This window comes from Canis lupus, chromosome 28 (genome assembly GCF_011100685.1).
Source record: "Canis lupus familiaris isolate Mischka breed German Shepherd chromosome 28, alternate assembly UU_Cfam_GSD_1.0, whole genome shotgun sequence".
NCBI lineage: Eukaryota > Metazoa > Chordata > Mammalia > Carnivora > Canidae > Canis > Canis lupus.
The window spans coordinates 40,785,595-40,800,139 of NC_049249.1; the positions used below are offsets into that span (position 1 = coordinate 40,785,595).

A 14,545-nucleotide genomic window follows, 5' to 3' on the forward strand; every position below is an offset into this window, starting at 1 on the left:
AGAAGCAGGCGGAGAAGCGGACAAGAGCGTGTGCTGGGGTTTCCGGGGAGCAGCTGAACAGGCGGAGGACGGAATGGGTGAGATGCTCTGCGGCTCTGGCTCCGGAGGTGCTGGGCCGGGGCCTGGGGCAGGAGGAACAGGGCGCTGCCTGTCGGGGGGCGCACCGTGTGGGGGACGCTCCAGGCCGCCTAGCGCTGTGCAAAGGGCACAGTCCCGGGCCAGTCCTCGGCGGCTCCGGGGGCATCCCTGCCCGCTCAGCAAGGCCCAGAGGCCACGGCGTGGGGACACAGGCAATACGACGGTGTAGTCAGCCCAGGCGTGAGGCTGCGCACGTCAGCTCCGGGGATCCACTCGGGAGCGGGGACGAGTGGCCCCTGGAAGGTGGACTGTGGACCCCCCGTGCCCAGCACCAGCCACGCTGGACCAGGCTCCACATGCTTCACCCCGACGGGCGGCCGCGGTGACACCACCGGCCTTCAGGTAGGACTGTCGGCCCACCTGTGCCCAGCAGCCCTCGAGAGGCCCCGGCGCACACACGCAGCACCCGGAGGTGCATGGGTGTCAGCTCCCCATGTCCCCCCAGAACACGTGTGGGTGCAAAGCCAGGCTCAGGTGTGGAGATGGGCCCCGGCTGCCTGCTGTCTCCATCCCTGACTCGACCGTGTGGACCGTGGGGCTGTCTGGGGGGACATGGGGAGCTGACACCCATGACCGCAGGCTGGTGGCCGCCGCCTCAGCTACTCACAGCACCTTCTCCCATGGAGACAGTTCCGTTCCCAGAGGTTTGCTTGCCGTGGACCCGGCACGGCAGGCCCCACAGACGTGCGCATCCTTTCCCAGCCCTGTGAACACGTGTCTAGGGGCCGGAGGGACGTCGGACATGCGGCTAACAGCCGAGAGGGCAAGGCCACCCTGAGATACCCGGCGGGCCGGCGTCACCACGGTCCCCACAGGAGGAGCAGGGCCAGGGTGCTGGGAGGAGCAGGGGCAGGGCCCCACTGCTGGGGGGCCACGAGCCGAGGGGTGCAGGACACAAGGAGACGACCCTCCCCCAGAGCTGGAATGGGGACGAGCCCTTCTCACCCGGGAAGGCGTCGTCAGGGCTGTGAGGGAGTAAGGGTGCTGGGCAGCCTCAGGGGCCTCGCGCCCTGCCAGGCAGCGCCGGGAACCGCAGGACAGGGTGAGGACAGACATCCCAGGCAGACGCCCCCAGGGACACCGGGTGCCAGCCGGAGCCTCTGTCTCCACGGCAGCTCCGAGGGGCCGCGTCGTCTATCTCCTGCCGCTGCGGCACCGGCTCTGCCTATCGGACCCCAGGTGGGACAGTGCGCTGCGCCCCGGAAGCAGAACCACGCGCCAGCAGGAAAGACACAGACACACCTCCACTTGCTCATTCCTGCCAATGTGACGGGCTCCCACGTGCCGCTCCCAGCCTGGCCTCGGTGCTGGCACCCCAGGGTCCCCCGGGCGACAGGGCGGCAAGGTCCCACAGGGCCCACGTTTTCATTGCACTGAGGGCTCGTGGGAGGGAGGGACATCACCGGGGACAAGAGAGTGACTCAAAGGCTATCATTTCTGGAGGGAGCAGCTTCATCCCCAGAGAGGAACAGGGGAGAAGGGAGGGCCGGGACCTAGAAAGATAGGGGGACAGGGACCTGGGTAGATGGGGGGCAGGGACCTGATAAGATGGGGGGCAGGGACCTGGGAAGGTGGGGGGCAGGGACCTGGGAAGGTAGGGGGCAGGGAGGCAGGGACCTGGGTAGATGGGGGCAGGGACCTGGGAAGGTGGGGGGCAGGGAGGCAGGGACCTGGGTAGATGGGGGCAGGGACCTGGGAAGATAAGGGGGCAGGGACCTGAGAAGATAGGGGGGCAGGGACATGGGTAGATGGGGGCAGGGACCCTCTGGCAGGGCTGGGGGTAGGGGTTGCTGCTTTATTGGAATTCGAACCCTTATCTCCAACGATGCAGAAGGTCCTGCTGGTCTCATGAGAGTTTTGGGTGACTGGGATCTTTGAGGACCTTGCAGATGCGTGAACCTTAAGGGTGGGTCAAAGCAGAGCCCAAGAGGCCATGCAGAGCCAGCCCTCTCTCCCTGCTGTGCTCCCCCCCGATGGTCCCCGAGAGCTTGAACTCATAGGGGTGGGGGTGGGGGTTTCTGGCACCCACAGGCCATCTATGGAGCTAAACAGCTTGTACCCACGTCTCAAGGGTGAGCTCACCTCCCAGGCTCACCAGGGGCACTCACCCAGGAGTCACCCAAGTCCCTCCCGAGGTGGTCCTCCTGCCCTCCTGAGGCAATCCCTCTGCCCACGCTGCGTGCGCTCTCAGAAGGCCGGCAGCACCCATGAAAACCAAGGTCCCCTTTCTTTGAGGCCTTACTTCTTTCTGAGGAAGAAGGATGTATGTCAAGTGTTGCGTTCTAGAGCAATGGCACAGCAGGCAGAGCAGAGACGGGGCCCGCTGCTCAGGACCACATCAAACATCTTCCAAAAAATAATTTCCAGCCATTGTGAAATCTGTGAAGCTTACCTAGATACGCTTATTCTTATTTTTAACTTTCTATAGAGCATATTTCAAGTTCTTAACAAAATTTCTTCTGCTTTTCTTTTGATGAGGAAGTATATCAGTTTTGGAGAAATCTATCAAACATAATTTACAGCAGTTTCGTACCAAGGAATTAAACAGGAAATGATAAAATAGAGCAAAACTCTCTTACTGCCCTTTGTGTGAAAAACATTTACTGCCTCTGGGCAAGAAGCCGCTGTCGGTTCACACTCTCAGGCCCTTCCACGGTTCCCTCCACCCACGGCTGCAACAGGCCAGTGTGAAAAGAAAATGTTAACAACTCCAACAGTTCCACAGACCAGAAGTGGAAGGGAGACGCGAAACAGGGTGCAGGACGGAGACTTCAGGCCTGCGGGGCTCCAGGTCCAAAAACGGGCAGGTGGCCAGGAATGCTGTCCCTGAGGAGCAAAGTGTCTAAAGCTGCCCAAAGGAAGTGGGGAACAAAGCCACGAGCACCAGCTGGAATCGCAGCCGGGGCAAGTCTCCTGCTCGTGGGTACGACAGGAAATTGAGAAGGACAATCACCGTCTGCAGCAGTTTCCTGAGGCTCCCCAGGAGCAGGGACCTGGGCACTGCTGGCTCTGTGACCGCAACTTTACTTCTCAAGGGTGGCTGCTCAGGAGCCCCGAGCACCCGGTCTAACACACATCGCCGCGGCAGGACCCCAGGAGGCTGAGCGGAGGGCCTGCTAGCCCAGACACACGGGGCGGGGTCAGGGAGCAGAGGGAGAAAACGGGACCAACCCCCACTTATGATGAGCCTGCAAACCTCAATTCCAAAGCATGTTGCTCTGAGAAGAAAGATAACAAGATCCTCAATCAGTGGATGAATTCATCCCAGATGAAAGGAAAACAATACAGCAGCCTGAAAATTAAAATAACAGAGCAAACCTTAAAATAACTATGCTTAGGGTTCTCATGTTGGATAAGGAGAAAATAGCCACAAAAACTTAGAAGGGATTATAAAACAAAAATGGGAAAAAGGAAAAAGAACTAGGACAACTAGTTAGAAATGAGAAATGAAAATTAGAAATGAGAAATGAAATCATTAAAAAAAAAAACCCAACTCAGTAGATGACGCGAAGTCTAAGTGGACACCAGTGCAGCCAGATTGCCCAGTGGAGAGCACAGGGGACAACCAGGAAGGTCAGTTAACGCCGAGACACGGAGAGAACAGCCAGGGTGGCCTCGCTCTGTTCCCTCACGGGAGACCCAGAATACGAGAACGGAGGTCGGGGTGCAGAGCGCACTGCACGTGAGGACCGAAGGGCTGCAATGCCCAGGGTTGAAGGCGGATCCCCGGCAGGAAGGGCACATGCAGCGGAAATGAGACGCAACCCGCACGTGGCGTCTGAGTAGTGAAACCTGAGGACGTCAAGGACACAGAAAGAAAAGTCAGATCTCCTTCACAGAAATGGCAGTTGGATGGACAGCAAACTTCTCACCAGCGCCGGCAGCTCCCGGAGTCGTGCCAGCACCGAATTCTCTCCCGGTTAAGCATCATCCAGGAGTGAGCTCAAAATGAAGACCTTTCAGAAGAGTCACCCCTTGTGTCTCTTGGTTTCTCCTCTTTCCAACACGCAGGTGTGTGGCCGCCACACTACGCCTGTCCTGCCGCCGTGGGCCACCTGCAAAGCTGCTCTGGAGCCCTCGCCTCCCCTGCTGTGTGCCCTGCAGGAAGCGGTCGGCTGTCCTCCTCTATCCCACACCCACGGGAGCCGCTCGCTGGTGAACTCTCACCTGTAACCACACGGACAAGTGCTCAGGGCAGGAGAGGTCCCAGCACCCCTGCTCCGCGGAGCGGCCCTTACAAGGCGGCCAGGGGTTGAGCTGGCCAGAGACCACCCAGAGCCTTAGGCTCGGTCCCTGAGCCCCCCATGCCCACTTTACACTCCCGTGTGTGAGGGAGACGGCCTTGTGACCGACCTCCCACTGCGCCAACGCGCTCTTCAGCTCCAAGGAATTTGCTGGTAACCAGTCCAACCAATTTTTGTTGTTTTTCAGATCCAGAATTCCAATTTGACTCCTCGCTATGATTTCTGGTATCACCACTGCCTTGAGCACGTGAAGCCTGATTATTTTAAATAAATTTCTGTTGTTTATTTTTTTAAAAAGATTTTATTTATTTATCCATCAGAGACCCAGAGAGGCAGGGACACAGGCAGAGGGAGAAGCAGGCTCCATGTAGGGAGCCCGATGCGGGACTCGATCCCGGGACCCCGGGGTCACGCTCTGGGCCAAAGGCAGCCACTCAACTGCTGAGCTCCCCCAGGCACCCCAAACCTGATTCTTTTAAAGTGTGTGCTTGCTGCCGTCATATCTGGACCGCCCACGGGTCAGTTTCTGTTCTCATTTTTCCTGGGACTCGATCATGTGTTCACGTTGCCTTGTGTGTGACGCACACGACACATTTTAAAACCACGCAGAGAACTTGAGATCTAAGATGGTAACACCCCCACCCGCCAGAGGATTGGCATCTGCTTCCAGCAGGGAGCCGGGCGCAGCCCCCCAGGTCACCTTGCAGTCAGGGGCTGCTGAGATCTGAAGCGGAGCTTCAGGCCGCACAAGGTTTGCTGCTGTTCCAGTTTGCTCTTCCCAGAGTCCAGCCTTTGGGAGCCCACCCCAAGTCTGGGTGCTTACTAGACCCTCCCCTCTGCGTGGTCGCAAAATAACTACTTCTTTAGTCTTTGGTCTGTCGGGAGCTTTGCGCCGCAGCTGAGCTTTCCGCTGCCTCCTCCAAATAGAAAGATGCTCATTGGGGAAAAGTTCACCTTCGGAGAAGGCTTCACTCTCTTGTGCGTGGAAGGGGTGGTCACGGTGACCGAATGTGCCGCCTCCATCGCAGAACCCGAGTGATCTTTCACAAGGTGGACCTTATCTGAGGATGTGTGTAAAGGAGTGGGTACAGGGCAGCCCGCCCAGTGACTTCTCAGGCCAGCCTGCTTCCAGGTACGGTGCCCACCCGTGATGCCCGCTGGACTGTACTGCTGCCTGCCCGCGCCCCACCTCCCTTCCCTACAGGGCTTCCTAACTGGGCCACAGAGGCACCTTGGGTGAGATGTGGTGTGGGGGGAGGTGGGGGCGAGTGAAGTAGCTGCCACCGTTTTCACACCTGGAAGGTGACGGTGGAGCCCCCCGCGTGGCTGCAGCTCACTCACGGGTGAGGGGGCAGGTGTGCAGCTGCTCCACGTTTGTCTCTCCCTCCGGGCCTGTTAGCCTCTCCAGCCCCGGGCAGCGCAGCGTGGAGCCAGCCTGTTTGCAGGAGACCACCCCCCCCCCCCCCCACACACAGTCTGTCCTTGCAGGCTCCCTCTTGCCTCCAGGTCCCCCTTGCCCTGCAGCTCCCCAGGCCGAAGCCCTGCACACCCGCAGCCGCAGCAGCCCTCATCCCCCCAGCAGCTCCCCGGGCCACCCTGCACACCCGCAGCTGCAGCAGCCCCCATCCCCGCAGCAGCCCCCGGGGCCCCCGCCCTGCACACCCGCAGCTGCAGCAGCCCCCATCCCCGCAGCAGCCCCCGGGGCCCCCGCCCTGCACACCCGCAGCCGCAGCAGCCCCCATCCCCGCAGCAGCTCCCCTGCAAAGCTGCTCTGGAGCCCTCGCCTCCCCTGCTGTGTGCCCTGCAGGAAGCGGTCGGCTGTCCTCCTCTATCCCACACCCACGGGAGCCGCTCGCTGGTGAACTCTCACCTGTAACCACACGGACAAGTGCTCAGGGCAGGAGAGGTCCCAGCACCCCTGCTCCGCGGAGCGGCCCTTACAAGGCGGCCAGGGGTTGAGCTGGCCAGAGACCACCCAGAGCCTTAGGCTCGGTCCCTGAGCCCCCCATGCCCACTTTACACTCCCGTGTGTGAGGGAGACGGCCTTGTGACCGACCTCCCACTGCGCCAACGCGCTCTTCAGCTCCAAGGAATTTGCTGGTAACCAGTCCAACCAATTTTTGTTGTTTTTCAGATCCAGAATTCCAATTTGACTCCTCGCTATGATTTCTGGTATCACCACTGCCTTGAGCACGTGAAGCCTGATTATTTTAAATAAATTTCTGTTGTTTATTTTTTTAAAAAGATTTTATTTATTTATCCATCAGAGACCCAGAGAGGCAGGGACACAGGCAGAGGGAGAAGCAGGCTCCATGTAGGGAGCCCGATGCGGGACTCGATCCCGGGACCCCGGGGTCACGCTCTGGGCCAAAGGCAGCCACTCAACTGCTGAGCTCCCCCAGGCACCCCAAACCTGATTCTTTTAAAGTGTGTGCTTGCTGCCGTCATATCTGGACCGCCCACGGGTCAGTTTCTGTTCTCATTTTTCCTGGGACTCGATCATGTGTTCACGTTGCCTTGTGTGTGACGCACACGACACATTTTAAAACCACGCAGAGAACTTGAGATCTAAGATGGTAACACCCCCACCCGCCAGAGGATTGGCATCTGCTTCCAGCAGGGAGCCGGGCGCAGCCCCCCAGGTCACCTTGCAGTCAGGGGCTGCTGAGATCTGAAGCGGAGCTTCAGGCCGCACAAGGTTTGCTGCTGTTCCAGTTTGCTCTTCCCAGAGTCCAGCCTTTGGGAGCCCACCCCAAGTCTGGGTGCTTACTAGACCCTCCCCTCTGCGTGGTCGCAAAATAACTACTTCTTTAGTCTTTGGTCTGTCGGGAGCTTTGCGCCGCAGCTGAGCTTTCCGCTGCCTCCTCCAAATAGAAAGATGCTCATTGGGGAAAAGTTCACCTTCGGAGAAGGCTTCACTCTCTTGTGCGTGGAAGGGGTGGTCACGGTGACCGAATGTGCCGCCTCCATCGCAGAACCCGAGTGATCTTTCACAAGGTGGACCTTATCTGAGGATGTGTGTAAAGGAGTGGGTACAGGGCAGCCCGCCCAGTGACTTCTCAGGCCAGCCTGCTTCCAGGTACGGTGCCCACCCGTGATGCCCGCTGGACTGTACTGCTGCCTGCCCGCGCCCCACCTCCCTTCCCTACAGGGCTTCCTAACTGGGCCACAGAGGCACCTTGGGTGAGATGTGGTGTGGGGGGAGGTGGGGGCGAGTGAAGTAGCTGCCACCGTTTTCACACCTGGAAGGTGACGGTGGAGCCCCCCGCGTGGCTGCAGCTCACTCACGGGTGAGGGGGCAGGTGTGCAGCTGCTCCACGTTTGTCTCTCCCTCCGGGCCTGTTAGCCTCTCCAGCCCCGGGCAGCGCAGCGTGGAGCCAGCCTGTTTGCAGGAGACCACCCCCCCCCCCCCCACACACAGTCTGTCCTTGCAGGCTCCCTCTTGCCTCCAGGTCCCCCTTGCCCTGCAGCTCCCCAGGCCGAAGCCCTGCACACCCGCAGCCGCAGCAGCCCTCATCCCCCCAGCAGCTCCCCGGGCCACCCTGCACACCCGCAGCTGCAGCAGCCCCCATCCCCGCAGCAGCCCCCGGGGCCCCCGCCCTGCACACCCGCAGCTGCAGCAGCCCCCATCCCCCGCAGCAGCCCCCGGGGCCCCCGCCCTGCACACCCGCAGCTGCAGCAGCCCCCATCCCCGCAGCAGCCCCCGGGGCCCCCGCCCTGCACACCCGCAGCTGCAGCAGCCCCCATCCCCGCAGCAGCCCCCGGGGCCCCCGCCCTGCACACCCGCAGCTGCAGCAGCCCCCATCCCCGCAGCAGCTCCCGGGGGCCCCGCCCTGCACACCCGCAGCTGCAGCAGCCCCCATCCCCGCAGCAGCCCCCGGGGCCCCCGCCCTGCACACACGCAGCTGCAGCAGCCCCCATCCCCGCAGCAGCTCCCGGGGCCCTCGCCCTGCACACACGCAGCTGCAGCAGCCCCCATCCCCGCAGCAGCCCCCGGGGCCCCCGCCCTGCACACCCGCAGCTGCAGCAGCCCCCATCCCCGCAGCAGCCCCCGGGGCCCCCGCCCTGCACACCCGCAGCCGCAGCAGCCCCCATCCCCGCAGCAGCCCCCGGGGCCCCCGCCCTGCACACCCGCAGCCGCAGCAGCCCCCATCCCCGCAGCAGCCCCCGGGGCCCCCGCCCTGCACACCCGCAGCCGCAGCAGCCCCCATCCCCGCAGCAGCCCCCGGGGCCCCCGCCCTGCACACCCGCAGCCGCAGCAGCCCCCATCCCCGCAGCAGCCCCCGGGGCCCCCGCCCTGCACACCCGCAGCCGCAGCAGCCCCCATCCCCGCAGCAGCCCCCGGGGCCCCCGCCCTGCACACCTGCAGCCGCAGCAGCCCCCATCCCTGCAGCAGCTCCCGGGGCCCTCGCCCTGCACACACGCAGCTGCAGCAGCCCCCATCCCCGCAGCAGCCCCCGGGGCCCCCGCCCTGCACACCCGCAGCTGCAGCAGCCCCCATCCCCGCAGCCGCTCCGGGGCCCTCGCCCTGCACACCCGCAGCCGCAGCAGCCCCCATCCCTGCAGCAGCTCCCGGGGCCCCCGCCCTGCACACCCGCAGCTGCAGCAGCCCCCATCCCCGCAGCCGCTCCGGGGCCCTCGCCCTGCACACCCGCAGCCGCAGCAGCCCCCATCCCCGCAGCAGCTCCCCGAGGGCCGCTCCCCGAGCCCGGGCGGCCTGGTGCGCGCCCCCTCCTTCCCGGCGGTCCCGGGCCCGCGGCTGCCCTCTGGGCTCCGGGGTCTGGCAGCCTGTGGCCGAGGAGCCCAGGGGCCACCCGGCGGGCTCCGGGACGACGCTGCCCGGGGCTGTGTCCGTGGGACCAGAGATCGGGTCCCTCCGCGCAGTGCGCCTTCCCCGCACGCTCGTCTCTCGGGACCAAGACGCACGTGTCCCCGCGGGCGGCACCGACTGGCCCGGGCCCGGCTGGGACTCCGCGCGCACGCGCTCCTCACTCTCCGTGCGCTCGGCCGGCTTGGCGCCTCCGGGACCCCGTACGCGCGTCTCCATGGCGACCGCGTGGGCCTGGCAGCCGCCATTGTTGGGCTGCACCCCTCTGCGTCCGAGGTGCGCCGGCGTGCTCGCGGAATGGGGCGCCGCGGGTGAGCGGGGTGCGGGGCCGGGAGCGCGGGGGGCGCAGGAGTGAGCGGGGGGCGCGGGGTCGGGAGGGCGGGGGTGCAGCAGTGAGCAGGGGCGCGGGGCCGGGACGGCGGGGGTGCAGGGGAGAGTGAGGGTGTGGGACAGAGGGCAGGGGTACAGCAGTGAGCGGGGGCGCGGGGTCGGGAGGGCAGGGGTGCAGGGGTGAGTGGGGGCGGGGGATCGGGAGGGCGGGGGGTGCAGGGGTGAGTGGGGGTGTGGGACCGGGAGGGCAGGGGTACAGCAGTGAGCAGGGGCGCGGGGTCGGGAGGGCGGGGGTGCAGGGGTGAGCGGGGGCACGGGTCGGAGGGCAGGGGCGCAGGAGTGAGCAGGAGTGCAGGGCCAGGAGCGCAGAGGGCCGCAGGAGTGAGCAGGGATGCAGGGCTGGGAGGGCGGGGGTGCAAGGGTGAGTGGGGGTGCGGGAGGGGAGGACAGGAGTGCAGGAGTGAGCAGAGGTGAGGGGCCGGGAGGGGGGGTGCACAGGAGTGAGCAGGAGTGCAGGGCCAGGAGGGCAGGGGTGCAGGAGTGAGCAGGGGTGCGGGCAGGGAGGGCCGAGGGTGCAGGAGTGAGGGGGGGGATGCGGGCCACAGGAGTGAGCGGGGGTGAGGTGCGGGACCGGAGGGTGGGAGTGCAGGAGTGAGCAGGGGTGCAGGGCCGGGAGGGTGGGGGGCACAGGTGTGGGCAGGGGTGCAGGAGTGAGCAGGGGTGCGGGCCGGGAGGGCCGGGGGCGCAGGAGTGAGCGGGGTGCGGGGGGGGGGGGGTGCAGGCCACAGGAGTGAGCGAGGGTGAGGTGCGGGACCGGAGGGTGGGAGTGCAGGAGTGAGCAGGGGTGCAGGGCCGGGAGGGTGGGGGGCACAGGTGTGGGCAGGGGTGCAGGAGTGAGCAGGGGTGCAGGGGCGGGAGGGTGGGGGGTGCAGGTGTGGGCAGGGGTGCGGGCTGGGAGGGCGCAGCCCCCCTTTGGGCGGGCAGCAGAAGGAAGGCGGTGGGGGGACACAAGGCGCAGCCTCCACCGGCGAGGGGCCAGCTCCACTAGCTTAGGTCCTGTTGTTCCACTCTGGGTTCTGAGATTTCTCCCCCTGACGGGAGGGGTGTGGGACGTTGCCGCCCCTCCTGCCCTTCACAGGGTTCACAGGAAGGGACCCAGCGAGAGGGGCCCGCGGGTGTCCCGCGGGTGTCCGGGGGTCACACCTGTGGGTGGTCCTCAGCCCCAGAAGGGGAAGGAAGTGCCCGTGCCCACACCTGGGCCGAGTGGGTTGTGCTGGGGACGCGGTGAGGTCAGGAGCACCCCAGCTGCATGGCTCTTGCTGGATCCACGTTTGGAAGTTACCCAGGCCTGGGCCCCCCGGAAGAGCCCTGGGCGAGCGGCGGGTCTTGAACTGCTCTCACGGTGTTAAGTGAAAGCCAGGATTCCGCTTGGGCAGATGCTTCCCAGCGCCCAGCTCGCTGCTCCCCTGCCCCGGTGCCGCGCTCTGAGCCACTTGGCAGAGCCGGCGGGATTCGGGCCGCCAACACTAGTGCCGAGAGCTGCAACCGCAGCGGGAATCGACCGTGCGAACTCAGCCCGTCCACTCACCGGTCACGGAAGGGATATGTTGGTTTACAGACTTTGAAACGATCTGTTTTTATCCCTAGAGTAGCCATGCTTATTTTGCATCGTTGTGTTTCCCAGGAGTTAAATCTTGGAACTCCGGGTACAGGGTGAGGAGCATAACATTCAGTCAGAACCTTCTTGGCTTCCAGCGTGCTTCCTTCCTTCCAACTTAAATATTTGTCAAATTTATGATACCGTTTATTAAAAATGATGGTTTTGTAAGCAGGTGACACGGTTGCACACCTGCCACGGAGCTGCCCGGCGCCGCCTGGGAGGATGTGTGCGGCATCTGGCTGTGTCTCCCCTCCCTGTCTCCAGGTGACTCCAGACCAAGGAGGACAGCACAGGCCCCCGGAGCATTGCTTCGTCCTGGCTGACCCATGGGAGGAAGCCGGGCTCCCCCGGAGGCGGCGGATCCAGACAGCGGCGCCGGCCACGTTCGGAGCGCGCCCGCGTCCCCCTCCAAAGAGGTTCACGAGGGTGTTAAGGGGCCCATCTTTTCTTCCTCGTCGATTTTAGACTTGAGTCAGAGTGGTCTTCACCATTTAGGAGAGATCTTTAAAATTCCCAACCTTAAAGTAAGTGGGACATTTCTTAGGGCATTTGTGCCTCTGCCGAGCGGACATAGGAGACAGGTTCTAGAATGAGATAGAAGAGGGTTGAGTCGGGGTCTCCAGTGCCGCTCACCACAAAATGAGAAATCCCGCTATGGGGCCCAGCCAGTGGAAATACTTGTGGAGTCAGACCACAATGTCTCTCCTCTATTCTCGGGAAAGTCTTGAGCACCAAAAAGCCCGTGGTAGAAACCACTGCCAAAAGCACCGTCATCTCCTATTTAAAACATCCCCTCTAAAAGCCCCCACGCAGCATTGAAACAGGTAAAAACTGTGTCTCACCCCTGCCTTGCTCATGTCACATGCTGCCTTTCCCATGTGCCCAGTGCCTCGCCGCACCCTTGCCATCCTGCAAGTACCGTCTCATTCCCCGGGATTTCTTTTCTTTTTTTTTTTTTATTTTAAGATTTTATTTATTCATGAGAGACAGAGAGGCGGAGACCCAGGCAGAGGGAGAAGCAGGCTCCCCGCAGGGAGCCGGGTGTGGGACTCGATCCCGGGACCCCGGGGTCACGCTCTGGGCTGAAGGCGGTGCTAAACTGCACAGCCACCCACGGATCCCCATCCCCTGGGATTTCTAGAATGAGGTCTGCCCCATGTTGACGTGAGCGGGGAAGAGTGCTCACCAGCAGGGCTCCTGCTGCCTAGGACTCACTAATTCCCTTGAACCTCATTGTCTTCACCTGGAACATGAGCACGAGACTATTTTTATGGGCTGTTCCGAGAATTAAGCCGCGTGACGCACAGTGCCCGCTGTGCACAGCCCCGTGCACCGGGCCACACTGCGCCGTTACGGTGCTGGCGGACATTCTGGGCGCTGGCACAAAGCTGCAGCCGCAGATGTTAAGCGGCGCTGCACTCGCTAGAGCCCGCTGCGCTGGTCACATGTTTGCGGCCAGGGCGGCGCTGCTCCTGCTCCTCCGCTGAGCGCCGACGTCTCCGAGTGAACCCCTGGGTCGTCAGGGCTGCCCCGGCACAGGGCAGACGCTCCCAGCTGTGATCCAGAACTCCCACGGGTCATGGGATTTCTGGGGCCTCTGGGCATCAAGGAAGGAGGAGGAAATTCCAAGTGTTCTTCAGGCTTAATAAAGAAACAGCGAACCTGTTCGCGCCTCTCAGAAAACAGTGACTGCCAGCGTTCTTACCACGGCGGCCAGTCCCGGCGCGAGGTGGCCGCTCAGCGCTGTGCCTTCCAGGGGTGACGGGCGCGTGCAGGCGGGGCAGCAGTCTCCGGAGCCCCCAGCCGCACTTCCAGAGACGTGCCGTCGCGGGGCACGGGAACGCTGTCGTCCCGCCAGACCCAAGAGGAGGGGCCGCCTCGCTGTGTCCTGGAAGAGCCCTTGCAGAGAGCAGTGCCGTGTCCCCTGCCTTTCTAGATTCCGTCTTCTGGCGTCGAGGAGGATCTGGGGTTTCAGAGCTGAGCGCTACAACGGCTTGGCCCGAGGGGGAGCAGGCCCCGGAAGCCTGGAGCCAGAGCGGGCTCACCCCGAGGTGCGCATGCACTGTGCCCACGTAACCACCAGACCGTGTCCCTGAGACTGCCCCCTGCCCGCGGGGTGACCGGCCACTTCATTTTCCATGCGCTTGTAAAGCCCCCGCCGCAACCCGTGAGGGGACTCAGAGGCTGGCATCGGAGGCAGAGCTGGGAGTGGGGGCGGCCGGGTCCCCAGTCGGCTGGCTGCTGCTGCTACCTGGCGCTGCTCACTTAGTGCACCGGGCGGGTGGGTCCCGTGGCCCGGGTGACAGGTGGGGACATTGGCGCACACAGAGGTTTGGGCACCTGCTCAAAGTCACACAGCCAATGAGGTTCCCAAATCTAGTAGGTTTGAACCCAGAAAGTCGGGCTCCCCGGCCAGTGCTCTTAACATCTGTGCTGCCCCAGTGGTGGTGGTGTTGGATCCGTGCTCACACGACCTACAAGTCAAGCAAGTACAACATGTAACAGCAGCATTAAGAGAGATTTTTAAAATTACCCATCACTGGGGCCCCCGTGTGACTTAGTCGTGTGAGCGTCGGCCTCGTGATCTCAGCTGCCGGCTTAGGCCCCAGCTTGGACTCCGCCTGGGCATGGAGCCTACTTGAAAGAAATGACCCACGATGGTGCCGCACCGTGACTGTGGACTTACACGCACCTTTTTACGCCGCGGGGTGGCCCTCTCCTCCCCCTGCATCTTGGCGCGTGGAGCAGCGGGGTGGGGCCGAGGCCGAAGCGTAGTGCGTGTGTCTCAGTTTCCCTCTTTGCTTGGGATGAGTCCCTGGGACCAGACTTGGCTCGTGCCGCCTGCCCCTGGCCAGTTACCTCGGGCTGCTGTGCGGGCACTAGGGAAGGGGCGGGAACAGCGGGGCCCGGGAAGGGGGACAGGGATTTCACACGTGGGGAGTCGGTTTGGTGTTAAAGCGTGTTTGTAGAGAAAGCTGGTGTGTGCGTGCTGGTGGCTGAGCCGTCAGCCGGGGGTCACTCTCCAGCCCCGGAGCTTTCCTTTCTGCCCCTCGTCTGCGGCTTCAGCTATCCAAGGCCAAGATGTCACGGGTTCTCTTCTCACTTGCTACGCATGAGGGCAAAAGCCTGTGGTTCTGGAAGCGCTTTAGGACGTATCGTGTTTTAAAATGTAGTTAGTTGACGAGACGTTCTCTTTCCTTTTCCCTGGAAGCAATTGCATCTTCAAAGAAATGCCCTCTGCGAGATTCCTAAAGATTTCTTCCAGCTACTGCCAAAGCTCACCTGGCTGGACCTCCGCCATAATAGGATTAAAGCCCTTCCTTCTGGGATTGGGTCTCACAAGTA

At 63.0% G+C, this 14,545-nt stretch overlaps 2 protein-coding genes across 8 annotated transcripts in view; one reads left to right on the forward strand and one right to left on the reverse strand.

The window, feature by feature from the left end:
• Positions 1 to 7,895: 7,895 nt before the first annotated feature.
• Positions 7,896 to 9,429, reverse strand: LOC119877680 (spidroin-1-like). The gene is made up of 2 exons (XM_038577988.1): positions 8,050 to 9,429; positions 7,896 to 7,982 (listed from the first exon to the last, which is right to left on the reverse strand). Exons 1-2 carry the CDS (start codon positions 9,427 to 9,429, stop codon positions 7,896 to 7,898), a joined length of 1,467 nt encoding a protein of 488 aa, XP_038433916.1.
• Positions 9,407 to 14,545, forward strand: part of LRRC27 (leucine rich repeat containing 27) — a 35,966-nt gene continuing 30,827 nt past the window's right edge. For 3 of the 7 annotated variants that reach the window (XR_005380794.1, XM_038579174.1, XM_038579176.1), the window contains exons 1-3: positions 9,426 to 9,521; positions 11,465 to 11,724; positions 14,412 to 14,542. Coding sequence is in view for 3 of the 7 variants with exons in the window: in XM_038579174.1 (XP_038435102.1) it covers positions 11,527 to 11,724; positions 14,412 to 14,542 (329 nt within the window). In the remaining 4 variants the exon portion in view is untranslated. Of the gene's footprint in view, positions 9,522 to 11,464; positions 11,725 to 13,136; positions 13,252 to 14,411; positions 14,543 to 14,545 lie in introns of those variants that run through there. The other 4 variants (XM_038579175.1, XM_038579177.1, XM_038579178.1 and 1 more) reach the window with 4 other exon arrangements.

Coding starts and splice junctions, on each gene's coding strand:
- LOC119877680 (XM_038577988.1), bottom strand. CDS start 9,429: ATGGAGACGCGCGTACGGGGTCCCGGAGGCGCCAAGCCGGCCGAGCGC. Junction 7,983..8,049: donor GGGGGCTGCTGCAGCTGCGG/GTGTGCAGGGCG, acceptor GCGGGTGTGCAG/GGCGGGGGCCCCGGGGGCTG.